This window comes from Amphiprion ocellaris, chromosome 19 (assembly GCF_022539595.1).
Source record: "Amphiprion ocellaris isolate individual 3 ecotype Okinawa chromosome 19, ASM2253959v1, whole genome shotgun sequence".
NCBI lineage: Eukaryota > Metazoa > Chordata > Actinopteri > Pomacentridae > Amphiprion > Amphiprion ocellaris.
In genome coordinates, this window is record NC_072784.1 from 30239108 (window position 1) to 30266840 (window position 27733).

A 27733-nucleotide genomic window follows, 5' to 3' on the forward strand; every position below is an offset into this window, starting at 1 on the left:
ACAATAAAACAACAACAACAAATTAAATTGGCAAAAAATTTGACCTAAAAATAACAAAAAAGATTGACAATGCCAAAAAATGAGACAAAAACCAAAACAACAAAAAGATTAAATTGGCAAACAATTAGACCTAAAAATAACAAAAAAGATTGACAATGCCAAAAAATGAGACAAAAAAACAAAACAACAAAAAGAGATTAAACTGACAAAAAAACTAGACTTAAAAACAACAAAAAATTAAAATGACAAAAAACTAGACCTAAAAACAAGTAAAAGGTTGAAAATGACAAAAAAAATGAGACAAGAAAACAACAAAAACAGATTAAATTGATCAAAAATTTGACCTAAAAACAACAAAAAGATTGAAAATAACAGAAAATGAGACAAAAAACAGCAAAAAGAGATTGTAAATGACAATTATATTTTGGACCCAGCAGATTCTGTCATATTTAGTTTCTGTGTCAAGAAGACATTAAGACCAAATGAAGAATTATAGGAGTCACTAGGACATGATGCACATGGTGTTTAGTTCAAGACTGTACTTAATGTTGTATTTTTGACAATACTCTGACTGAAAAATGCTAGAATTGAATTATTCTCACACCTGTATATTTCCCATAAGGATTCATTCTAAGTTAGATTAAGAACATCTGTTGTTTTTTATCCTGGTTTGTTTCCAAACTGTAGCCAAACAAGTAAAACCAACCTCGCGCTTCAATAATTAATCTGGCGCTGAATAAATTATTGAAATATGCGCGTTGATCAGCGCACGGAAGGAAAACATTTCAGCCCGCGGTGGACCAATAGGAGGAGGGGATTCCTGACTCCTGCCGAGCTGCAGCCAATCAGAGCAGCACTTCCTCCATTTGCGGTAGTGGACTCGGAGTTGGACGGAGCATTCCTCTGGTCCAGAATGGGAATTAAAACACGCCGTGTGCATGGAAGACTTTAACGTTTCCTGGCCGGAGGTGCTGCTCCTGATTCGGCCTCATGCGTGAGTAGCTGCTCGGTTTGTTTTGGAAGCTGTGGGAGGCTCGGATCAGCTGACTGCCGCCTGTCCCCTCAAGATGTAAACAGCTTATAGCCGACTTTGCGGCATATGAGTCCATATCTGTGTTATCATGGTGCGTCGGAGGCGTTTTCCTCCTATGTTGCCGGTGTCTAACGGGATATTGTGTCCCGGCAGGGGCCTCGGAGGTGCCAGGTGTCGGCTGTTGCGCCTGATGTCATGACGCGTGTGTTGATATTCCCTTGACAACCGCGGATCGGATACCAATATTCAGGTAGGCTGCCGCTCTGATCCTGGATTTACTGTAGCGGCGGGACGTGCGTAAAGCTCCGCTGCAGTCTGGGAGCCACAAGTTCCACATTTAAAGGTGCAGAATTATAAAAACTCTAAACTGAGATGTCCGTGTGGACTCTCAGCCATCCAGGTCAAAATATATCAGTGTAACACAGCCAGAGTCCTATTTCTGGTGCTTGGAGACGTTTGATGGGTGGATTTTTTTGACACTAGTTCTGTCTGTGTGGATTAAAAATAAAGTTTACATCAAGAAGCTGCAGGATTTCCTACCAAAAAGACAAATAAAGACGCGGCATAGTAACAGTCAATACTGTAGCGGATTATCTAGAGCAGTAGCAAGTGTCAAGCTGACAGCAGCAATAAAAGGAAGAACTCTGGTCAGAAATTTCAAATTAAGACTCTATAGCCCTTTTTTTTTTAAAAAAAGAAAAAAAGAATATTTCTTTGAGCTAATAAGTAATACATACTTACAAATTTAAGACTCCACAATATTATTTATTATATAAAATCCATGACTTATTCAGACATTATTAACACCCTATAATGTTAATATAAAATATATATTACCCTGACTAAATTAAATATTAAAGTTTAGAACCAGCACTATTTTCCTTTTAAAAATTACTGGACAAATTCAAATATTAAAGTTAGAACGAGGGAAATGAGGGAAACTGCAATTAATTACGTTATTATTATACGTATATATATATATATATATATATATATATATATATATATATATATATATATATATATATATATATATATATATACACTTATCTACTAAGTTTGAATATTAAGGTTAAAACCCTAAAATTTTATATATGAATGCAACTTTATGTGACTAATTGAAATTATAAGATCAAGACCATTTAGTATTATATATAAAAAACAAACTTATATAACAAATTTCAATATTAAGGTTAAGATGAGACAAATTATAAATGGGGAATAAAGCATTTTCATATTAAACCTGTTAAAGAATTAAGTAATAAATGTAGAAACAGTATTTTTCTGTATATTTTTCAGTGTTTTGTCTCAGTTGCCTCCCTGAAAGTTCTGACTCATGACTGAAAACATTTTATTTTCCAGCATTACTCTCCTCATCACATGTGTTTTTCTTATTGCTCCTCTCCTGTCTGTGATTATTGTGATGCTAACTGCTGGAGTGGGAAAATAACTGTGACTAGGATGAGTCTAAGTGCAGACGTGGCCTTTAGTCGTACCTCTCTAGGTCGTAATAAGCCTTAAGTAGAGTCATTAAACATGTAGTGGATGGAGGGATGAGTGCTGTGCTGCTGGTTCTGCTCAGGCCCATCATGCCCGTCACGCTGCTGTGGGCCGTGGACGTCTACGGCCGGGTCTACAGCCTCTCCACGGCCGGCCAGCGCTGGGAGCGAGCCGACGACCTGCTGCTGGAGCTCAAGAGGGTCACGGCGGGGAAGGGCCGCTGCTGGGGCATCGGCTGCGACCACCACGTTTACCTCAACATGATGCCCAGCGAGGCGTCCATCCGCTACCGGGAGGAGACCTACGAAAACCAGGTGGGTCCTCTGGAAAATCTGAAGCTGGATTCATTCAAACTGAACCTGGTTTCTGCATGTTTGTAGCATCAGAGGTGGAACTCAGAGGATGGATGTTGAGGCTCAGGCCATAAAATATCATATCTAAAATACAAATTTACTTAAAAAGTTTGAATATTGATGAAAATTATTCCTAAAATATTATCCAATTTTACCCAAATGAATTAAATAAAAAGGTCAAGACCCAATAATGTTATACATAAAATACAAATTTACCTAACAAGTTTAAATATTCATGAAAATAAACCCTAAAATATTATATATAAATGCAATTTTACCTGAATTTTTGATGAAAATTAATTCTAAGATACTATACAATTTTACTCAACTATATTGAATAATGAGGTCAAGACCCAACAGTATAAGTTTAAATATGAATGAAAATGGACCCTAAAATATTATATACATACAATTCTACCCAAACAAATTAAATAATAAGGTTAAGATCCAACAGTATTATATATAAGGTACAAATTTATCAACCAAGTTTAAATATTAAGGTTAAAACCCAACAGAATTATACATTGAAAAGTCAATTTTCATATAAAACCTGTTTATTTACATTTTTTAATATATCTATAAATACAGCTTTACCCAAATAAATTAAATAATAAGGTCAAGACCCAACAGATATATAAAACCCTCAAATTTTATATATAAAAATACATAATTATAAAGAATAGAACTTTAAATACAATAATATGATATACAAAATACATTTTCCCGTGACAAGTGTAAATATTGAGGGTAAATCCCTGTAATGTTGTCTAAAAAGTACAAATTTACATGATTCTTTAAATATTTCTGTTAGTAACGGAATAATACATGGGAAGAACTGCATTCTCATATTGTTCATTATGTAAGTTTTGCTGACTAAATAAAATTTAAGCTGTCCCTACCATACTATATATAAAATGCAAAATAGAAATATTAAGGTTAAATCCATATAATATTGTATTAAAAAATTCCCTGACTATTTAAATATTATGGTTAATAAATAACAGAAGAATATGTGGAAAAACTGCATTTTCATATTTTTTATTATATAAATTTTAAAATATATATTTATTATTTAGATAAAATAACAAAAAATTTAATTAAATTTTAGATATAAAATGCAAAATATCTGAAGTTTAAATATTTAGGTTAAGAGCATATAATATTATTTATAAATACAATTTTGCCTGATTAATTAAATGTTAAGGTTAAGGCCCTCATGTAGATATATCTAAAATACTAATTTACATAACAAATTTAAGTATTAAAGTTAAGTTTCATGCATTTTTACATGTAAAATTCTTTAACTTTTGAACAAATTTTTTTTAAACAAGTTTCTGATTAATTCAAATTTTGCGGCTAAGTCCCTACAATATTATTCATTATATAAGTGACTTGACTAATTCAAATAATGAAGTTAAGACCATAAAATATTATATATACGTAAAATAACTGGTTAAATGAAATGCTGGCCCTGGCTGTCCACTGAAAATGTAGATACTGGACATCATTGAACTAAAGCCGGTTTCTGTGTGTCGGTGTCCTCAGAGGTGGAACCCGGTGGACGGTTTCACCGACACCCTGCTACCCACCGACCGCTGGCCGTGGAGCGACGTCACCGGGATGAATCCTCAACCGCTCCACAGCTTCCAGCTTCCCTCTCGCAGCTGGGAATGGGAAGGGGACTGGTTTGTGGATCAGAGCTGTGGAGGAGAACCGAGCCAGACTGGGGTGAGAAAATAAACGTGGAAACAATTCTCAAACCTTTAAACATAACAATCGGTCTGGATTGCTGTTTTATTGAAAAACAAAAAGCAGGACGGCATCAAAAACTGAGTGACCGAGCAAGAAAGAGACTAGCGAGGGAGGCCACCAAGACACCTGTGACTCCTCTGAGGGAGTTATAAGAAAGAGACTAGTGAGGGAGGCCACCAAGACACCTGTGACTCCTCTGAGGGAGTTACAAGCTAATTATTTTTGTGGTAAAGGCACAAAGAGAAAGCCACTGCTGAAAAAACTCATATTAAAGTTTCTACTCTTCTATCTTTATCATGACGGGGTTTGTCATTGTGATGCTGCTAGCTGAGACTGTTCGTAGTAAAAGCATACAATGATGTCTTCTATTTCTGCTGTCAGTTTCTGCTAATGTTGACTGATAAAATGTGCAGTTTGTGCTCTTTCTGCTCCACCTCTCAGGGCTGGGAGTATGCAGTTGATTTTCCGGCCAACTTCTCCCCAGACAAGAAGTGGAACTCATGCGTTCGTCGTAGAAGATGGATCCGCTACAGAAGATACACAGCACAAGGCACCTGGGCCAGGGTTTGTAAAGTCCCGTGTTTATTGTAGATGTTTATGAGATTGTTTGGCTGTCAGATTGTGGACAATAGATAGAGTCAAAAAAGCTCACTTTAAATCTGGATTAGAGTTCAGCAGAAGGCATGTTGGAGACTCTAGAGTCAACTTGAAGAAGGTTCTTTGATCTGAGGAGACCAAAAATGCGCTTTATGTCCACTGGACACCACCACTGAACATAATCACACACTCACCATCCCCCACCGTGAAGCATGGTGGTGGCAGCATTATGATGTGAAGCATGGTGGTGGCAGCATCATGATGTGAAGCATGGTGGTGGCGGCATCATGATGTGAAGCACGGTGGTGGCAGCACCATGATGTGAAGCACGGTGGTGGCAGCATCATGATGTGAAGCATGGTGGTGGCAGCATCATGATGTGAAGCATGGTGGTGGCAGCATCATGATGTGAAGCATGGTGGTGGCGGCATCATGACGTGAAGCACGGTGGTGGCGGCATCATGACGTGAAGCACGGTGGTGGCGGCATCATGACGTGAAGCATGGTGGTGGCGGCATCATGACGTGAAGCACGGTGGTGGCAGCATCATGATGTGAAGCACGGTGGTGGCAGCATCATGATGTGAAGCACGGTGGTGGCAGCATCATGATGTGAAGCACGGTGGTGGCAGCATCATGATGTGAAGCATGGTGGTGGCAGCATCATGATGTGAAGCATGGTGGTGGCAGCATCATGATGTGAAGCATGGTGGTGGCAGCATCATGATGTGAAGCATGGTGGTGGCAGCATCATGATGTGAAGCATGGTGGTGGCAGCATCATGATGGGAAGCATGGTGGTGGCGGCATCATGATGTGAAGCACGGTGGTGGCAGCATCATTATAAGAAGCACGGTGGTGGCAGCATCATGACGTGAAGCATGGTGGTTGCAGCATCATGACATGAAGCACGGTGGTGGCAGCATCATGATGTGAAGCACGGTGGTGGCAGCATCATTATAAGAAGCACGGTGGTGGCAGCATCATGACGTGAAGCATGGTGGTTGCAGCATCATGACGTGAAGCACGGTGGTGGCAGCATCATTATAAGAAGCACGGTGGTGGCAGCATCATGACATGAAGCACGGTGGTGGCAGCATCATTATAAGAAGCATGGTGGTGGCAGCATCATTATAAGAAGCATGGTGGTGGCAGCATCATGACATGGGGATGTTTCTCAGAAGTAGGTCCTTGCAGGCTTGTAAAGGTGAAGGCAGCAAAGTCTAGAGAAATCCTGGAGGACGACCTGATGCAGTCTGATGAGAACTGAGACTTGGAGAAGATTAGTTTTCCATCCAGCAATGAACTGAAGCCAACAGCCAGAGAAGCAAAAATGGTTTAAAGACAACAAGATTAATTTTCTGGAGGCCGAGTCAGAGTCCAGACCTCAATCCAACTGAGAATTTGTGGCTGGCCTTGAAAAGGGCTGTTGATTATTGTGCAATCTGACAATTTTGCAAAGAAGAATGGGGTAAAACTGCAGCGTCAAAATGTTCAGGCTGATTGAGACCAACACAGGATCAATGCTTGAACTGCAGCCAAAGGTGGATCTACTAAACAATGACTGGACATTAGTTTGGTTTGACATGAAAATAATCTTTTTATGTAAATGTTGTCAACATTAATTTTACTGACTGTGATTTAATGTTGCAACATAATGAAAAGGAAAAACTTCCAAGGGAGTTGAAAACTTTGTGTGGACTGAAGATTGAAGCCTTTTTTTCTTTCTGCAGATCCCGTTGGACAACCCCAAGAAACCTCCGCTGCCGCTCTGTGACATCAGCTGTGGCGGCTGGGAGATGAGCGACCAGTCGGGAAGGTATCCTTACCTCTGGGGTGTTTCCCAACAAGGACAGGTCAGTCTACCAGACAGGAGGACATGAACCACACCTAGCTTCACCTTTCAGCTTCACATGAAAGATTAGATGCTCCCTGTGGTTTTACAAACTCTGGTGCTTAAAAAAAAAACATTGACATAAATCAAACTGTTGCAATTGTTCCTGAAAAGTTTACACAGAATTAAAAATGTCTTGCTTTTTTATGAGTGTTTTCTCTACAATAGTATGGATTTTTTTGTTACAAGAAAGACACTAGTGAGGGAGGCTACCAAGACACCTATGATTCTTCTGAAGGGATAGTATGAATTTTCTCGTCTTGTTGGACACATTTTATGAGATCAAATATTTCAAAAGAAGAAGACGTATTGTTGCAACAAGCTACTCGCCAGTGCAGATCACTTTTAATTTTTGGCCACTAGAGGGCAGCACAGTTTCATATAATTTACATGGTCAAAGTTGAACTTTGTAAACCTAACTATGAAGTGTTGCACGTGAGCCACTTAACATATCTGATATTTGTGAAGGAAAAATGACTCTTCCTACTTTCTAAGGTCATAATGGCCTTTGGACAGGCAGATGTTATCTATTCTGATGTGACTAAACAGACTAGTTGTCTCCATGATGGTCTGTAATCTAAACCTGACCTCCCAACTACAATATAAACCCAAAGATCAGAGAGAATCCTCAGAACTGATGCTTGCATGCACTGCTGCTCTGTCGGTGTCATTTCTCCTGGCATCAGTAAACCTCCAGAACCTCCAGTCCATAAGTGAACTGCTAATATATGATGTGTCACACAGTTTTGGATGATTTATTATCTGTACCCTGCAGGTGTGGTTCAGGGAAGGCATCCATCCTCGCGTCCCAGAGGGCTCCAGCTGGGAGGAGGTAGATGTTCCCAAGGAGGTGGCTCAGTTATCGGCCGGACCTGGAGACCTTCTGTGGGCTTTACTGTGGGACGGAAACCTGTTGGTTCGTACCGGCCTCAGCCTGGACAGCCCCACTGGTCAGCATGCATTCCTAATTATTCTCCAGTATTATCTTTAACTGCGTCCTTTTTTTACTCTTCACCCCCACAGTCTCTCTGATGTGATTATTTGGTCATGCTGGTTGGGAGTTTTATGAGGGTGTGAACAATTTGAAGTGCAACTGTTTATTATTATATCAAGAAACATGTCCAGGGAATAATTTACAGCTGGTCAGCTTTAACTCATTTAGAGCAGCTTTAACTAATATGGAGCAACTTTTATATAGAGCAACTTTAACTAACAATATCAACTTTAGCTAATATGGGGCAACTTTAACGAATATAGAGCAACTTTAACTCATTTTAGAGTAAGCTTAACTAATATAGATCAACTTTAATATGGAGCAACTTTTGCTAATGTAGAGCAACTTTTACTCATTTAGAGAAACTTTAACTAATATGGAGCAACTTCAATATAGAGAAACTTTAATAATATCAACTTCAGCTAATATAGAGCAATTTTAATTCATATACACTACCGTTCAAAAGTTTGGGATCACTTAGAAATGACAATGTTTTTGAAAGAAAAGTATTTTTTTAACATAAAATGAATGATAAATCCAGTGTAGACATTGTTAATGTGGTAAATGACTATTGTAGCTGGAAACAGCTGATTTTTAATGGAATATCTCCATAGAGGTACAGAGGAACATTTCCAGCAACCATCACTCCTGTGTTCTAATGCTACATTGTGTTAGCTAATGGTGTTGAAAGGCTCATTGATGATTAGAAAACCCTTGTGCAGTTATGTTAGCACATGGATAAAAGTGTGAGTTTATCATGGAAAACATGGAATTGTGTGGGTGACCCCAAACTTTTGGAGCATAGTGTATGTAAGGAAATTCCCTGGTGTAAGATAGAACCTTACTTTTCTTTAAAAACAAGCAAATGTGGTTAATTTATGCTTCAGTGACTACTTTTATTTTGTTGGGCTGCATATTTTACAAAGCAGGACTTAAACTCTCATAATAATGATTCCATTTCGTCCTGGTGAGGTCTTGATTTTTTTGTTTTGTCAGTAAACTTGCAGCTTTTTCTTCCTCCATCAGGCACATCGTGGACGGAGGTGGAATCACCAGGGAAGGAGGTTGAAGCTCTGCATGTGTCTGTCGGAGTCAGCGTGGTCTGGGTGGTCACCAAAGACTACAAGGTGAATCGATACTGCCTCTCATGTGTGGTACTTTGAGCAGCTGTGGCGCTAACATGTGTGCTCGTTGTGTGTCCAGGTGTGGTTCAGGCGTGGCGTCAACTCCCACAATCCCTGTGGCTCCGGCTGGATCAGCATCGGAGGCGAGATGTTGATGGTGGATGTCGGACTCAATGACCAGGTTAAGAGGTTTTTTATTATTTTATATACACTGATCACATTGTAGTGGCTTTTTTTGTCATTATACTGAGGTCAGACAGCAATAAAACATTTAAGGCATAAAAACATTTAACCCTCCTGTTGTCTTCATTTACGGGCACCAAAAAATATTGTTTCTTTGTCTGAAAATGTCCAAAAATTCAGCAAAAGAATTCCCTAAATTTCTGAAAATTTGCAAAACGCCCACGAAGAAAATTCCAATAATTCCCTTAAAGTTTCCCTTAAAAGTTTTATTTAAAAAAAATCCCCCAAATTTGGCAAGAAAATTCTTGTAAATATTTTCAAAAAATGAGTAAAAATCTTCCAAAAAAAACTAAAAATATCTCAGGTGATTACATATATATCAGTAAAACTTGTAATATTTTCTTTAAGAACATTCACAAAAAACTTTTTGTTTTTTGTGAGCAGCTCCAGTTTATAATAAAGCTGTTATTGGATTATTGTGTTACTGAGAAAACTGGAAAACATGAGGATTCTCGCGCAGCTTCTAAACTTTTGCTTTCATTAATCAGTGTTTCCACCTCACTTCCAGACACCACTGTGTTATTTTAACGAGCTAAATCACCCTCAGCTCCTGCTAGAATCACATTTTTGTCCTAATTAGGTTTAATAAAGAATCTAAAAGGACAGAAACATCTAAATGTTTGACTACGTGAGCAGAAATCGACTCCCGATGCCGTCAGCAATCTCGATTGCTCTGTTTTAAAACTCCTAAAGCTCTGAATGTTGAATCTGTGCAGGATCCACCATATGCAAGTGTATCTATGAAAGCAGCTCGTTCTTTTAAAATGAGCTTATTTGGCCTTTTAGTTGATACATGAATAAGTTTTAAAAATGTAGAATTTAACTGAATTGTGTACTGAAACATGTCAAGATACGCTAGATTTTTCTACAATAAAACGTCACAATTTAAACTTTTATTCTGCTCCAGCGTCTAACCCGGTCGTTTCATTCAAGCATTCTACTTTCTTCTGCACTATTGGCTGCTTCCCCTCCGACTGATCCACTTCTTCACCTCCTCCTCTGGATCTGGTTTCAGGACGAGCCAGATCAGGGCCGGGGGGTCGAGCTAGAAACTCTGTGTCTCACTGCTGAAGACTTTGCTAGCACTGCAAACCCATACCTCACATCTCCTCCCCCTCCGTCTCTCACCCGTCTCCCCCCCACCCTCCAGGCCTCCTGCCTCCAGCCTCCGGTCCTGTAACACGAGTAACGCCAGCCGTTCCAGCCAATGTCCCAGCAGTAGCACCTCAGGCCCAGCCTTATATATCCCCAGACTCTATTCCTACTGGCCTGACATATGGGAGACTCCCTAATTAGAAGCTGGCCAAGGCGTCGTCATCAATCCCATATTTCATATTTCAGGGTTGCAGTTATGGGTGTGGCTCGTGTGAGGTGGTGGCAGCCAGTGTTACAGTATACGGCCTTATAAAGTCACAGTCCTGCTACAGTGTGTTTAAATACATCAGAATCAGTTTTATTGTCTTTATACAATATATAGTGACTTCTGTCCTTATAAACAAATAACACACTGGTGGTAAGTACGTAGAAAAACAAAGAAAACGCATCAAAATCGCATGAATAGTACAGTACAGAAATATAAATAAGTAGTGCCAAACAGAGCACCACTGGAATAGACAAAAACTAGATACACACACACACACACACACACACACACACACACACACACACACACACACACACACACACACACACACATATATATTTTTATTTTTATATATATATATATATATATATATATATATATATATATATATATATATATATATAGACACAATTTGACTTTATTTTGGACACATTTGAGTCCTTTTAGACTTTTTTCTGTCTTTTTCAATCAATTTTGGATGAACTTTTGGACGGATTTCACCTAATTTCAGACACAATTTAGACAGATTTGAGGAGTTTTAGAAATGTTCTCGTCATTTTGGGCTATTTTTGGGTAATTGCTGACAGGATTTTCATCGTGGACACATTCTGAGTCTAGTTTTGTGTATTTGCAATGATGTGTGCAGCTAGAAGTAGAACAGTGCACACAAAGACATGCTATTTTTTTCACCTTCTTCCTTCTATTTGCATGTTTTGGACTAACTTTGGGTCATTCTCAACATTTTTTATGCAATTTGAACAATTTTTTGTCATTTGGGACAGATTTTGTCTAATTTTTTAAAAAGTATTTTAGGAATTTTAGGTAAGTTTTAATCATTTTCGACTAGTTTTGGTCATTTTTTGATGAGATTTGAATAATTTTGGGCATTTTTTAGTAGTTTTGTTTACTTGCAAGGATGTGCACAACTGGAAGAAGAACAATGTGAATGAGGAGGAATACCAGCATGATTTGCATGTTTTTCTTTTTGTATAAGAAAAGCTATTTATAGTCATTTTGTGCAAATTTTGAGTCACTGTTGACCAATTTTGCCATTTTAGATTCTCACCACTAAATTAGGACAAAAAACAAGTAGAGTTTGGTGCAACCTTTTTTTTTTTGACTCATTGTGGACACATTTTGAGTCATTCTGGAAGATTTATAGTCATTTGGGACACATTTCCAGTCATTGTTGACCATTTTGCTATTTTAAACATGTGTTGAACCTTTTTGGACCATTCTTACCACTAAAATTTAACACCAAACAAGTAGAGTTTGGTGCAGCCCTGTTGTTTTTGAGTCACTGAGGACCATTTTGAGTCATTCAGAACAGTTTTTAAGTCATTTTTGAGAAGGTTTTTCTTTTTTTGTGTAAAAGATCAGAATCATGAAAAGAATAATTACTGTTATTCACTTCACCTGTCAGTGGTCACAGTGTTTTACCTGATTGGTGTATTTACACACATTTATCAAGACGAAACAGAAGCAGAATGGAACCAGATGTGCAACATGCAAAGTCATAGTGATATTAGTGACATTTATTGTGCAGGCAGGTGAATAAGAGTCCATATGATCCTACAGACAGTCTACTGTGAGGGATCATCATAAATGATCAAATTATCATACGATTACTGAGAATTAATTCATTTAAAGAGTTGATAAACAAATGTGAAATGCTACAACAGGTTTATTGTGTTTGTCTACATAGTTTTTCTCTCTGTTTCTTTCAGGTTTGGGCGGTTGGTGAAGACCGCGGCCTGTATTTTAGAATCGGTGTGACTCCGTCTGAACCCAGTGGGAACGGCTGGATCCCTGTTTCTGGCCAGTGGGGCAACAATAAAGAAGTTATTCCACCCAGGTCTGTGTCAGTTACTGCACTGAATCTTTTAAATGGCACCTTAAATCTTCATCTCTGACCTGTTTCTGTCTTCTTCTGTTCACCAGGGAGGACCGTGAGTTCAGTGGGCAGCTGACTGAAGCCTCACAAGCTTCAGTTCTCAGCTGCACCGATTCAGACTCTGAATTAGGCCCGGCTGAACCTCAGAACATCACCTCGGACGCCCCGGTTCTGGAGGCACAAGCTCCCTCTGTGGTCCCCTTAGGAGCCGCCGACTCACCTCCACCTCCCCAGGAAGCAGATGAAACTCCCTCAGCCCCCCAGAAAGATGCGCCCAAACCCTTCATCCCCGCCAGCGACAGCTTCATCAACAGTTTAGTCTCCGACCGCGACAGAAGCGCAGCATCGCAGCCGTCCATCGCAGAGCTCCCGCAGCAGGAGAGTGAGGAGCTGTCGCCGGCCCCGATACTCCTGACCCCCGAGGCTGCCGGACACGACGTCCCCTGGATGAACGTGGACCTGGAGGGGGCCGAGGCGGCTCGGAGCGCCCAGGCTGCAGGGGCATCACTGGGAGACGGCGCTGCAGCTGCAACTTATGCTCTGGGAACTCTGGAGGACTCCCAGGGCGTCGGGGAGGAGGACGGGCCGGTGTGGACTTGGATCTCTGGTGGAGGATGTGATGTGGATGCAAGTTCACAGATCAGCTGGCTGAGTCCGACAGGTACGTAGACGACCGGCGTGGAATGATGAGTTAAAGTTGCTCTAAAGGAGTTAAAGTTGCTCTAAAGGAGCTAAAGTTGACCTAAAGGAGCTAAAGTTGCTCTAAAGGAGCTAAAGTTGCTGCATATGTATTAAAGTTGCCTCATCTTAGTTAAAACTGCTCTAAATGAGTTAAAGTTCCTCTATATAAGTTAAAATTGCTCTTTGTTAGTTGAAGTTGCTCTGTATGAGTTAAAGTTGACACTACTGTTCAAAAGTTTGGGGTCATCCAGACAATTCCATGTTTTCCATGAAAACTCACACTTTTATTCATGTACTAACATAACTGCACAAGGGTTTTCTAATCATCAATGAGCCTTTCAACACCATTAGCTAACACAATGTAGCATTAGAACACAGGAGTGATGGTTGCTGGAAATGTTCCTCTGTACCTCTATGGAGATATTCCATTAAAAATCAGCTGTTTCCAGCTACAATAGTCATTTACCACATTAACAATGTCTACACTGGATTTACCATTAATTTCATGTTATCTTCACTGAAAAAAACAGCTTTTTTTTCAAGAATAAGGGAATTTCTAAGTGACCCCAGATGTTTGAACGATGGTGTAAATGCGCTCAAAGATGGGAAAGAACTGTAAGATGTCAGTTTATATGTGTGTGTGTCTGTGTTATTTGAATGTTGTCTACTGTGTTTGTGTTTTTACATGTGTAGAGATGTACTTTTTGTGTTACCTCTATGGTTGTTTGTCTAAACGTCTGTCTGTCCATCAGGTCCTCTCACCAGCTCCCTGTCGCTGACTCCGGTCCAATCAGCCGCCTGGAGCGATCAGCAGCAGCAGCAGCAGGATCACCGAGAGGAGATCAGCAAGAAACCGCTGGAGAGAAGCAACGTAAGGCGGCTTGTTTTCTACTGGGTGCTTCTTCTTTAACTCCTACTTTCTGTTTTGGGTTGACTGCAGTCTGGTCCACATGCACACTAAAAATGTGTTCCAAAATAAAAAAAACCTCCATCACATAAAAATGCAAAAACACAACTGAAGACCTGACAAATCAACAGAAGGTGATATGACATGAATACTAAAGAAAAATTTAATATAAAATGTTATTTATTGAATAAAATTTTAAATTCTATTTATTTCTATTTTATTTATATTAAAATTAATTATTTATTTTTTAAGATGTAATTAATTTTAAAAAATGTATAATTTAAAATGATATTATTAAACATAATCACTTTAAAGATTTTTTTAAAATGTACTGAATTTTTCCTTGGGAAACAATAAAGTTTTTCTATGCTGTATCTGTTTTACAAAATAGACGTATATTGTCTATTTTTTATCTGTTGTTTATTTTTCCTAAAAATGAAGTATTTCAAATTTTAACATGCAACTAATTAGTAAATGGCTAATTTAAATTAGAAAATTAATTTAATATTATTTAAAAATAAGAATTTTCAAGATTTTAAAAAAAAAATGTATTCAAAAATAGAATTGACAGAATTTTTCCTTGGGAATCAATAAAGTTTTTCAATGTGGTATCTATTTTACAAAATAGATGTATATTTTCTATTTTTTAGATTTTTTTTTGTTTTTATTGAAATAAATTATTAATATTTTTAAAATGCAATTAATTTATAAAATGTATAATTTAAAATGATATTATCAAAAATTATCATTTTAAAGATTTTTTTAAAAAATGTATTTAAAAATTATTTTTGACAGAATCTTCCCTTGGAAATCAATAAAGTATTTCTATTTTATAACTGGCAAAAGTTGAGTTTTCAGTGACTTTCAAACTGCATTTAGAGGTGGACTGAAGGCCAAGATGCCTAATAAATAAAATAATCGTATGCATGTGGACAGACCCTGTATGCCCTCACATTTCCTTTAAATATTAAGATCTGGATGAAGTCTGTATCGCCTCACATTTCTTGGTGTCTACATGTGGTCCCATCTCTGTTGTGTTTGTCCGATCAGTCGGTTTGGGTGCGTAAAGGAACATTACGATGGTGGAGGGACTGGAAACCTCAGCGCTGGGTCGACGTGGGAGTCGCTCTGGAACAGTCCACCAGGTCTGACGGCAGGAAGGACAGCATTTTCTTCGTCTACTACACCCAGTATGACGAGAAAAAGGTAGGATTTGCTGGAGAACCAAGCACAGGCAGAGTAAGTTATCATAATAATAAGAAAGCTCAGTCAGCCTTAGATTTAAGCCTCGACTTTGGAACAAGCAGAAGGATCCATCTGAGGATCTGAGGCTCATTAGGATCACAAATGTAGCCTGGGGAGAGACCCTGGTGAGCTTTAAAAGTCCATCCATTCATTATCTATACATTTCTTATTAGTATTGTGGGGGGGTTGGAGTCTATCCCAGCTGACTGAGAGTGAAGGTTCACCTGGACAGGTAACAGTTTATCACAGGGCTACACATAGAGACAAACAATCACACACATTCACACTTACAGACAATTTAGAATCACCAATTAACCTCAGCATGTTTTTGCACTGTGGGAGGAAGCTGGAGAACCTGGAGAAAACCCACACATGCACAGGAGAACATGCAAACTCCATGCAGAAAGATCCTGGGAAGGCCGAACCGAGGATCTTCTAGCCATAAGGCGACAGTGCTAACCACTGAGCCACCGTGCAGCGCAGCTTTAAAAGTGATCATCTAAAAATCAGTTCTAAAATGGACAGTGGAGGGAAGCCGAGATAGGTGTGATGTGATGTCGTCTGTTAAAACCGGTAAGAAGCAGAGCTGCTGGACAAGCTGGAGGCGACAGAGAAGCTTTACAGGAACACCAGAAAGGATTAATGCAGGTTCAGGTTCTTTCTGGAAATTGATCTGATTTGGAGGAAGCAAGACTTGATAACTTTTTGGATATGGGGAACAAAACTTAGGTCTGGGTCAAATGAAACGCTGAGATTTCTGGCAGTGAGCTTTAAGTTGGTGGATAATGGACTGAGGTTGTTTCAGTGAGACTGCTGTGTAAAAAGTAAGACTTCAGATTTAGATTTGTTTAGTTGAAGAAGGTTTTGAGCCATCCATCGAGACGGTCAAAAACAGCAGCTAGCCCTCCTGGATCAGCGTCCACTCACGTTGTGTCTTTGTCGTTCTGCCTCAGTTCCTTCATGTGTTCATAAACGAGGTGACGGTTCTGGTTCCGGTGCTCAGAGACTGCCACCACGCCTTCGCTGTGTACACTCCTGAAAGGACCAAACAGAGGTGGCCTCTGGTCCTGGCAGCACAGACTGAGAAGGACATGGAAGACTGGGTAAGAAGGAGTTTATAGAGCCAACGTTTAAAGCTAAAGTGGACTTTAGAGCAGGAGTGTCAAACTCATCTTAGTTCAGGTTCCACATTCAGCCCAGTTTCATCTCCAGTGATCCGGACCAATAAAATCACAGCATAATAACCTATAAATAACCACAACTCCAAATGCTTCCTTTGTTTTAGTGCAAAAAAGTACATTCTGAAAATGTTCACATTTAAAGAATTATCTTTTTGCAAAACATCATGAACAACTTGATATTTCTTAAGAAAAATAAATTCAATTTCAGCAACATTCATCCTCAGTTTATCATTTCCACATTACAACTTCCAGATCACAGAGAATCTACAAAGACACAAAACATCTAGTCACAGGTGTCTGGAACTGAATGATGTAGTGTTTTACTTTATGATCAAAACGACAACAATCAGACGAAAAAGACAAAAAAAACCCCAACAAAAACAACTAAATATTACAAAAATGAGACACAAAACAACAATGAGACAAACGACACAAAACAAAAAAGAGAGAGAAATATGACAAAAATTTACAAATCAACAACGAATAGACAAAAAAGACAAAAAATTACACAGATGACACAAACAAGACAAAAAATAACAGAAAAATACAACAAAATGACAAAAACGTTACATAAAACAACGAATAAAGAAAAACACAAAATGGCAAAAAGAAGAGGAATACAATCGAGACAGAAATGAGACACAAAATGACAAAAGAACAATGAACAATCTAGTATTTTACTTTATGATCAAAACAACTTTTCATGGTCTAGAAATGATTTTAAATCTATAGTTTTACTAATTTACAATCTGCAGTTAATGTCTTCTCTGGAATTTTTACACTTTGAGGGCCGGATTGGACCCTCTGGAGGACCGCTTTTGTCCCGTGGGCCACATGTTTGACACCCCTGTCTTAGAGCGTCACATGTTCGGTATAATTTGACCCTTTTTCATCCTTTCCTGATGGTTTTCTGTCCTGTGTGTTCAGCTGTGCTTGTTGTCTGACTGCTGCTGTGAGTGTCGAGGGATCTCGGGTCCTCCGTCCAGACAGGCCCTGTGGTCCACCACGTCGAAGGGGGACGTCATGGTCCACGATCCGGCCTTCTCCCTGGAGGCGGCTGCACACACCATGGCCTGTGACCTCATGTGAGATGACACCCAGTGGTGGAGTCTGTCTTTTCTACGCTCTGTCTCATCGTCTCCACCACATTTCCTGTCATTTTATGTGTGTTTGTTTAGCTAGCGTGTTGCTAAGGTGTTGCTAACACACAGCACTGTGTCCGTGCAGCTTTTTCTGTCTGTCTCTTCTAATCTCTGTGCGCTGAAGTGGCTAACGCTGTGGCTAACGCTGGCTGCTGTGTGCTGCTGCAGGTTTTGGCGGCAGGTTCCGGGTCACCTGCGCTGCGTAGAGTCCAACAGTCTGGGGCTGGTGTGGGGCATCGGGTGGGACGGCACCGCCTGGGTCTACAGCGGGCCCGGCTCGGGTAAACATGTCCTGCAGACAGTTACCCCAGTTCCCTACTGCCTTAACCCTGACACGCATCAGTGGGTCAAAAATGAACCGGTGATGTCGTTTTCTGGCAATATCTTTGTCGTGAAAAGATTTTAGCATTTCATATTCCAGTTATTCCTCAGACAACATGTTTCTGATATCATTCTATTAAAAATTTTAAGTTGCCTTTGATACTTTTAAAGAAATTGTATGAAAATCCCAAGCTCTTTATCACTGATAATATCATACAAGAGGTGATGCAGTGCACAAACTTGGAGGAAAAGAGTGGAAAATGTCAGCAAAATGGATGTTGACATTCTTCTATTGCTGTTCTGTGTAATATTCTTCTTTTTCAATCATCAAAATGTTCAAAATCTGTTATAAAGTGAAAAATAAACAGGTTTCAAATATGAAATAATTCTTGTATGGACAAAAATATAAAACAAACAATAATACAAATGATTATTCTTAACTAAAATGACAATAAAGGCAAAAAAACCCCACATTGATTCTAATAATGGGTCATTTTTGACCCACTTATGGAAGAGTGTAGTGTCCAATCACTGGAGCATCTAAGGGTTAAAGAAATACTTCACCATAACATTCATCTAGACTTGTTTAATTAATGCTTACACACTAGTCTATTAATAATTGTGCTGTTTACTTCTCGCTTGGTGTGAAATTGCTCAAGCATTTCCTCTGTTGCAGCTGTAGACAAACACACATTTAAACAGACATTTAAACTTCTATGTGTGTTTTCTGCAGGAGATGCGGCTCAGATGCAGCAGCAGACTGACATCAGGAGTGTCCACGTCTACGAGAACCAGAGATGGAACCCCATGACCGGATACACCGACAAGTAGGACCAAATCAGTCTTTAAGTTCGTGCTCCATGTTGGTCTTTGCAGCCATTTTATGCTAAAATCTGTTCTGGTGGTTCTCTTTATCCAGAGGACTTCCTACAGACCGACCCATGTGGAGCGACGAGAGCGGATTAAAGGAGTGCACCAAAGGAAACACACATCCACCTTCTCCTCAGTGGTCCTGGGTAGGTGGACTTCTAGTGATCAGCTCCTCCAGAAATCACTTTATGGGCACCCAGATAGCTCAGCTGGCTGAGCAGGTGACCCATAAACGGGCTGTAGTCCCCAACGCAGCGGCTGGGGTTCTATTCCAGCTCACTTTAATTCTTTAGATATACCCTGTGGGATATTTGTAATGATCGCAGTCTCACAGTTCTCAGTAATATCATTTATTTACTTATTTATTTGATAGGGACAGTGCACATTAATGAGCGTCTACTTAGACAGCAATAGACGTAAATATGCCGGATTATAGCATCAATGCTAATATATATATGTGTAGTCCCTGGGCAGATAAAAAAAGTTCAAAGTTCACTTTATTTGTCTCCCATGGGAGAAATTTGTCTTAGACAAGGCAAGACATGGAGCTGCACTGCAACACAATAAAACAGAACACATGATATTAAAAAAATACATCATAAATACATGACATATAATAAATAAGTTAAGTTTAAAAAAATAAATAATTTTAATAATAATAAAAATAAATAAAAAAATAAAAAATAAAATAAATAAGCAGACTAAAATACACACATTCCCCCATACATACATGTCGCTCCTCCCCAGTTAGCAAGAACCCCCGTCCACGTCACCAGCAGAGCAGCACCATCTTTCTACCTGTAAAGATCCTGGATCCAGGAAAGAAAAACCTGAAACATAGGACAATAAATCACAATAAAAGCATGTTACAAAAAGTACACAAACAAAAACTTAACAGTGAAGCATCCCGGTCGCTATGTTCAAAGATGTGAGAAGATTAATATTTGTAGCTGAGTTTTTGTAGTTGAATTTCATTGTACAGTACACTGTTGTTTCCCTTCAGAAATGCATTTCAAGCTACTTTCTGCACGTTTCTGGTACTTTCTTAGGATATACAACAACTATCTCTTGCTAAACTAATAATGTTTACACCTATGCAATACCTTTAGCAACAATAATAGTGATAATAAACCTGTACTTTAGTAAAGAAAACAGTTATAACATGTGTGATGTAATAAAAACAAGTGGTGTCCACTGATTAAATACAGTCTTCTGCCCTCTGAAGAGAGAAAAACCCAGACATTCACAAACTGTGTGATGCAGGACAGGTTGTTTCTTCATGTAAAATAGATTTTGGGTTGAAAATTCAGTGAAGCTACTTTATTTTAGGTTCAGTGGATCATTTTTGACAGTTAGGACAAGGGGAGTGTTCAGGATGTTAAGACCACATGAGAGTTAACTGTCTGAACCCTGAGATTGGTCTGAAGTGACAGAAAAGCTGGACTTGACCTGAACTTTGCAAGGTGCAGTCACAGCAAACCAAACACACATTTGCAAGAAAGCACACAAATGAAAAACAGTCATTGAAAAAACGCCTACCTATATAAAATACTAACAATCTGGGTTCAAATTAAGAAAACTTATTTTGCAAAACACTTTCAAAACCGCATCGCTGCAGGTCTTCCTCCCATTCTTCTCCCTGCTCTCCTGCCTAATAACGCCACCAAAAGGCCAAAAAAAAAGATTTTACAATAGAAGAAATCACTCTTGTGCTTTGAATTTCTTGTTTGATTCCTCCCCTGCTGCAGGTGTCAGAGTGGGCCGTGGACTTCAACGTCCCTGGAGGAACCGACAAAGAAGGCTGGCAGTACGCTGCAGATTTCCCCACGTATGTATCAATTATTTATCTCAGAAAAGACGACTCAATGTAAGAAAAATGCGTTGTTCCATTCGTCTGACTTGTCTCTGTCCTGCAGGACGTTTCACGGCCACAAAACCATGAAGGACTTTGTGAGGCGCAGGAGATGGACGAGGTAAACGCTCACATTTCTGCAGTTTGTAGCCCTCGGTTCCTGCAGCATCCTAACGATGATCTGTCCTACCTACAGGAAGTGTAAGATCACGATGAGAGGTCCGTGGCAGCAGGTCCCGCCCATCCGTCTGAGTGACATCTCTCTGATGCCCTGTCTGGCTCAGAGCCGGATGGATCAGGTCCCCGTCTGGGCCCTCAGCGATAAAGGAGACGTCTTGTGTCGGCTGGGAGTCAGTCAGCAAAACCCAGCGGTGAGAAACGTAACGAAGATCTGATGATCATTAATTTACAGTTGGATCATTCCAGAACTGGAGGACATTTAGGATTCAAAATTTTTTAAAAATAAATCTTCTCTTTTACAGTTTTCTGCTCCATATTCATCAATAATAGGTATTGATTGGCTCAGCTTCCACATCAATGGTAGCATTTTTATTCCATGTTTTCTGTGTTGTTTGCTAACCCTACTCTAATCACAGTAACAGGGTTGCTAATCCATGCTAATGTGATCTTTTTCTCAGCAGTAGAAGCTAGATATTTAGCTGCTGTTACTGCTGACCAAGAGGACAAACTGACTGATGGAAAACAGTCCAAAGAATTAGTCTGATCCTGATAATATGAGGTAGAGTGAGACATTCAATCAAGGCTGACAATGGGATGAAAATATGAAAAATAGAAGAGAGGACATAGCTTTGCTCTACACATTCTTTAGGAAAACTGTTCTGATGTAAACAACAAAAAAAGACAGAAAATGACAGAAACAAGACATAAAAAGAATAAAAATGAGATAAAATGACAAAAATGTCATCAACAGGTTCTGCTAACATGTTGTGGGACACATGTTCCATGCATAATAATTATTATTTAAAATATTATGTTGATTTAAAAAAAGTGACATCAATGAAAAACATAAAACCAAAAAAAGGAGATTTAAATTTCTTTTTAACTGTTTCATTAGAGATTCTGTTTGGTCATCAGGGGGTGGGACAAGAGAAAAATGTCATTTTAGGGGGAACTCCAGACTTATTTGGTATTTTTAAAAATATTTTCAAACATTCTTTTCTCCTATTTTTTTTAGATTTGGTCTCAGGACAAGAACATTTACACAACAACTGCATGTTTAGTATTTTGTACATGGATTTTTTGAATTTTGATGGGTGAAATGTCCTCCAGTTCTGGATGACCTGGTTAGTTTTAGATCCTGACCTACTGTGAGAGCAGCAGGAATATTGCTGATTCCTGGATCCTAATGATTTGTGTAAATGCCACAGGGCAGCTCGTGGCTCCACGTCGGCACAGATCAGCCCTTTAAGTCCATCTCCATCGGCGGAGCCAGTCAGGTTTGGGCGATTGCAAAGGATGGAGCCGTTTTCTACAGAGGATCAGTTTCTCCACAAAACCCTGCAGGTCGGTTCAATGTCTGAACCCCAAAACCCACCATCAGGTTATAAAAAAACATGTTATCTTTACAAATACATCCCCATTCATTAGTGAGAAATTATAAAAATATAAGCATCCAACGGTCCTTGAACTGATCGTGTGAGACGTGCCGTTTAATCAGAAACTAAACCGCTCATATTTCAACAAAATCACTTTATTCTGCAGGTTTTAGTTTAAAAAAATCACCAAAATAAACATTTTTCTGTTACCAGATTCTGTTAAAAAAAAAAAAAAAGCTAATGAAGCCATGAGTGACAAAAACTAGAGACTTTTCAACCAAACTCCTAAATAGAGTTAACTGACTCATTCAACTAATTAGTTAAAACTACAGTGAGGTCTCTGTATTTTCAATTTTTTGAATTTTACTAAATACAGAATAAAGATTAGCCTTCAGACACTCATCTAGCGTCAATCCTTTGAGCCTAAAAAGCACACTAGTGGATTAGAAAGCCATGTTGTCTTTAAAGAATCTCAAAAAGCTGCAAAAAACCCAAAAAAACAGAAAGAATTGTTGATTTTTCAATTTTCCAACGACTCTAATCATGTGTGTTTTACCTTTTTGACAAATTTTACTAAATCAAAGCTTAAAATTGTGATATTTTATTAAATCACTTTATCTTACATGTTGCATTTAAAAAATTGTCAAAAATCAGCAGTTTGCTCAAACCAGATTCTGTAAAAAAAGGAAAAAGTCTGCAGTCCTCAATGCAACTAAGAAGCTTTTAGTGACTCAGCTGCAGCTAACAGTTATTCAGTTAAAATTCAGGGACTTTTCAGCTGAATTGTCCTAAAATAGGGTTTACTGACTCATCGACTGATTAACTACAGTGAGGTCTCTGTATTTTCTTTTTTTCCCTCCTATTTTACTAGAACACTAGTTAATTATAAAGCCATGTTGTCTTTACAGAATCTCAAAAATTACAAATTTATCAGAGCCACAAGTTGTAAAAACAGACAATTGTTGATTTTTCAATTTTTTTCCCCCAATCATGTGTTTTACATTTCAGCCAGAAAATTGTACTAAATGTTTAAGCTGTGATATTTCATCAAAAGCTCTTTATTTTACATGTCACATTTTTCAAAATTTGTCAAAAATGAGTTGTTTGCTCAAACCAGAGTCTGTCTGCAATCCTCACTGCAAATAAGAAGCCTTTAATGACTGAGCTGCAGCTGAGAGTTTATTTAAAATTCAGGGACTTTTCAGATGAACTGCAGGCGGTGTTTAAACAGAAATAATGATGATAACAAATTAAAAATAGGAAAGCAGTTATCGTTTTTAAAGTCACCATTTTGAAAAAAAGTCAGAAAAATGCTGTACATGTTGAGTCTAGTTTTTATTTTTTTAAATAAAATATGCAATCAGATTTATGGCATTTTAACATTGTCACGATGCTCTAAAGACATTTCTGAGTTCTCTCTACTTCTAACCCTGGTTGTGCTGTTTTCCACAGAGGTGCAGGACTTTTTATTGAAGTAAAAAATAACTGAAAGGAGCAAAAACTCCAGAAACTCCTGAGATTCAGAGAGTTATCGATGTCAGAGTCTGTAATCTATCATGTCTGTAGGTCAGGAAGTTATAATGTTCACTGCAGTAGTAGAGAACAGATTTAGTGTTGAATAAATCAGTCCTGATCCGGATCTGGTCCCTCTGCAGGAGAATGCTGGTACCACATCCCCTCTCCTCTGAGACAGACCCTCAGGCAGCTCTCTGTGGGGAGGACTTCTGTCTTTGCTGTGGATGAAAACAGTGAGTAATGTTAGGTTTGATCACATTCATGCCTTTAAACCCTTTAAGCTGAATAACAGGAGTTAAATAATCTGCTTCCATAGGTAACCTGTGGTACAGACAGGGCCTCACCCCCAGCTACCCTCAGGGCTCCGCCTGGGAGCTCATCTCCAACAACGTCACCAAGGTTTCTGTGGGACCGCTGGACCAGGTCAGTCAACCAGGAAACCAGTCTGAGAACGCAGCATTTATTAACGTATTCAGAAACCCAGAGAGCTGCGGCACAGTGAGAACAGACAGCTGATGATAAATGTGTTTCTTCAGGTGTGGATCATCGCAGACGGAGTTCCAGGTTTCCCCTCGGAGACTCCCGGAGCCGTCAGCCACAGACTGGGGGTCGGACCGATGCAGCCCAAAGGCCAGTCCTGGGACTACGGCATCGGGGTGAGTCCTGCTCATTAGGGTCCAAGAACCTTATCAGAACGCAAGAAATTCTTCTTCTTCTCCAGATGGAAAGAGGGCATTTTTGAGGGCCTAAAAATGCTCAAACTCTCATGAAAGTTTGCACACGCATCAGAAGTGGCAAAAAATTGCATATTTTCTGGGAATTAGGAATGTGTGTGGCAAAATCACTCCATAGCGCCCCCTGCCAAATTTGTAACATCTACTACAGGCAACACGTTTCACCTACAGCTACCAGATGTCGGCATATGCAGCTCATCAGCCTGAACAGAACCAGTCAGCGGTGCCTAAATATTAAACCCAACAGGAAGTCAGGAGTGAAATCCTCCTCAGGGGGTCTTAAAACCAGAAGTGTAGAATATTTAATATTTATTAATTATAAAATACTTTGCAGAGTTTCAGCGATTGCTAATTCAAAACTATATGAGTGTGTGGTTGATACATACAGTAGTACACATGAAATGATAAATTCTGACTTGAATGCAAGAGAAAATGTTGGTTATTTCAACATTTTGACATTTTCTTTCACATTTTTTGCACATGGGCTGATGCACAGACGTGCAAATAATGCCGCTGACTTCTTTTCTTGATAAAAACAAGCAACTTTGTATAGAAGAATTGTCTGTTTCTGTTTCATTATTTGTGTTTTTGGGAATTACCTGTTTGGATTTAGGTGCATCATCCCCACAATTTTTGTCCTTTGAGTCTGAGAAACTCTGTCAACATCACTTAGTTACTTAGAAATCAGGTTGCAGAATCACAGATCCAGTTTATTTAGTATTTCTCTGTATTGTATTGAGGAATCTGTGTGTTTTCTTGCACACTGTGGACTGATGAGGTGCATTTGTGCATTTTTGCAGCTGTGCACATTAAATGTGAGCTATTTATTTTTGTGTTCCAGGGAGGATGGGAGCACGTCAGCATTAGAGGAAACTCCTCAGAGGCCCCTCGTGGCCCCCAGGCTCTTCCAGGTGGCCCCTCACGGAGCCCCGCCCCCCAGAGGAGCCCCGCCCCCCAGCGGCCTCCGGCTCAAGTGAATGGAAGCGCTGTGGTCGTGTAGCTCCTCCCATCTCCTCCTCCTCCTGCAGCCCTGTTTGTGCCTGGACCCCCCATCCGTCTCCTCGGACCCTCATCCCTTCATGGAAAGGGAACGCACAAATAACACGACTGACATTAGACCGACTGTACGTTTGGGTTGGATCCGATCCATGGATGAACGTTGCTCTCTTAAACGAAGGATAGACCTCCATCTTCATAAAACGTGAGCGCATGTGTTTGCTCTTACAAAGCTTTGGGGTTCACTGGGATCTAGCAATAGCTTTTATTCTAATAAACAGGGCGGGTTTCTGCTGAAGGGCTAAGGTTCGGTTACCAAATGAACTTCAAACTCACACCGTCCCGCTGTAAACGTACCGGTTTGTAGAATCTTATTCTGTTTGTTTTTGTGTCTGATTTGCCTGTCATACACCTGCATGTGGTTATATTTATTTATTTATTTATTTATTTATTTATTACTCTGCTAAGGAACGTGGTGGAGTTATGTGATGACCACTGTACGTTTGTTTGTCCGTCTGTCTGTCTGTTAGCAACATCACTCAAAAACAGACCAACAGATTTGGATGAAATTTTCAGGGAAGGTCAGAAATGATACAAGGACCAAATGATTAGATTTTGGCAGTGATGCAGCTTATAGTCTGGATCCATGGATTTGTTCAAAATTTCTGTATCATTGCCAGATAGCAGCACGGCGTCACTGTAACCATGACAACAAGTGAACGCTACATCAGCTGCTTGCTGATGACCACATGATTGTGATCCTACTACAAATCCACCACTGTGGACTTATCAGGATTTATCCATTGGAAATGATCCAAGGAACAACTGATTAAATTGTGGGGGTGTTTCTGAGTCCCATCAATTCCCGCCGCCTTCTACATATTTAGATCACATGATTCAGTATCTGTACATAACGTACACATGCAGAACACACACCTGATGCTGTGATTTCTGCCACGAGTCTTTTAAAGATTTCATCTGTCAGAAATGATACGACTGAGCAGCCTTGGCGGAGTACTGCGCTCTCTGAGTGCTTTTCATATTTAACATGCACTTATTTTGTTCCTCCATTTATTTTTGGTCTGTTATACGTTTGCGATGGAGTGGTTTTTTGTTTTTTTTCTCGCCCATCTTGCTCTGACAAGCCTTCCTGATACTGAGGGGTAAAAATCTGAGATACTGTCTGAAAACATTTTGCTCTTTACCACCAGATAATACCTCTCTATCTTCCTGCAATAATAATAAAAAGTATTATACCCATCCACATAACAGCTACAACCGAGACTGTTGACACTGCAGCAGGTCTGGATGTCACCATGACCGGACAGTCATCCTACAAGGGCATTGAAATGTGAAATAAAAGTCTAAAAAATACTCTCACATGTTCTGGTTTTATTAACATTTACATCATAGTAGATTTGGGAAACACATCGATTGCAGAAAAGAGGATTATTTCATTTTTATAGCATGTAGTAGCTCTTGAGAGATGCTAATCTGTGTGATCTTCTGGGATTTTGTTGATTTATATCCAAATTTCTGCTTTTATTGACACTCATGCTGCAGCTTCATTAAAGGCTCCCTCTAAGCAGATTAAAATGCTCTGAAAAAGCTTAAATAACTTGCTGAAAATTCTTAAATTTCTTTTTAGTCATTGATTAACCACTAAAAAAACTACTTTGTGTATCAAAGTTGCAGATTTTGAATTTTTTTTCCCATGAAACTAATCCGTTCCTGACCTAAAATTGCTTTGTATGTGCAGACCTGCATTGTCCCTGCCTCTTTTTCCAGATATTTATCCCCCTTTGCTGCAGCTCGAGCATACCAGCTCACCTATAACTCTGCTTAAACACTGTAAAACTACTTAACGCTGCAAGTTTTAATGGTGGACAGCTCTGAAGAACAATTTTGGCATCTAAGTATAAAAACACATCAACAAAAATAGGCAAGAATGTCATTACAGGCTAATTTATTAAAATCAGGGTCACTAA

The 27733-nt window shown here is 39.2% G+C and overlaps 1 protein-coding gene across 2 annotated transcripts; it reads left to right on the forward strand.

The window, feature by feature from the left end:
• Window positions 1–846: 846 nt before the first annotated feature.
• Window positions 847–27119, forward strand: tecpr1b (tectonin beta-propeller repeat containing 1b). 2 transcript variants are annotated; one of them, XM_023283615.3, is made up of 26 exons: window positions 847–994; window positions 1187–1283; window positions 2616–2847; window positions 4432–4614; window positions 5080–5202; window positions 6967–7089; window positions 7903–8077; window positions 9148–9248; window positions 9325–9426; window positions 12579–12706; window positions 12793–13406; window positions 14179–14297; window positions 15384–15539; window positions 16532–16681; window positions 17687–17844; window positions 18070–18182; window positions 18956–19049; window positions 19142–19238; window positions 20841–20920; window positions 21009–21065; window positions 21141–21315; window positions 22333–22468; window positions 24156–24248; window positions 24332–24438; window positions 24552–24671; window positions 25591–27119. In XM_023283615.3, exons 3-26 carry the CDS (start codon window positions 2623–2625, stop codon window positions 25747–25749), a joined length of 3588 nt encoding a protein of 1195 aa, XP_023139383.2. In that variant the 5' UTR covers window positions 847–994; window positions 1187–1283; window positions 2616–2622; the 3' UTR covers window positions 25750–27119. The 2 variants fall into 2 exon arrangements, with proteins under 2 accessions (XP_023139383.2, XP_035810252.2); XM_035954359.2 differs by having other exon boundaries at window positions 920–1069.
• The last annotated feature ends 614 nt before the right edge of the window (window positions 27120–27733 follow it).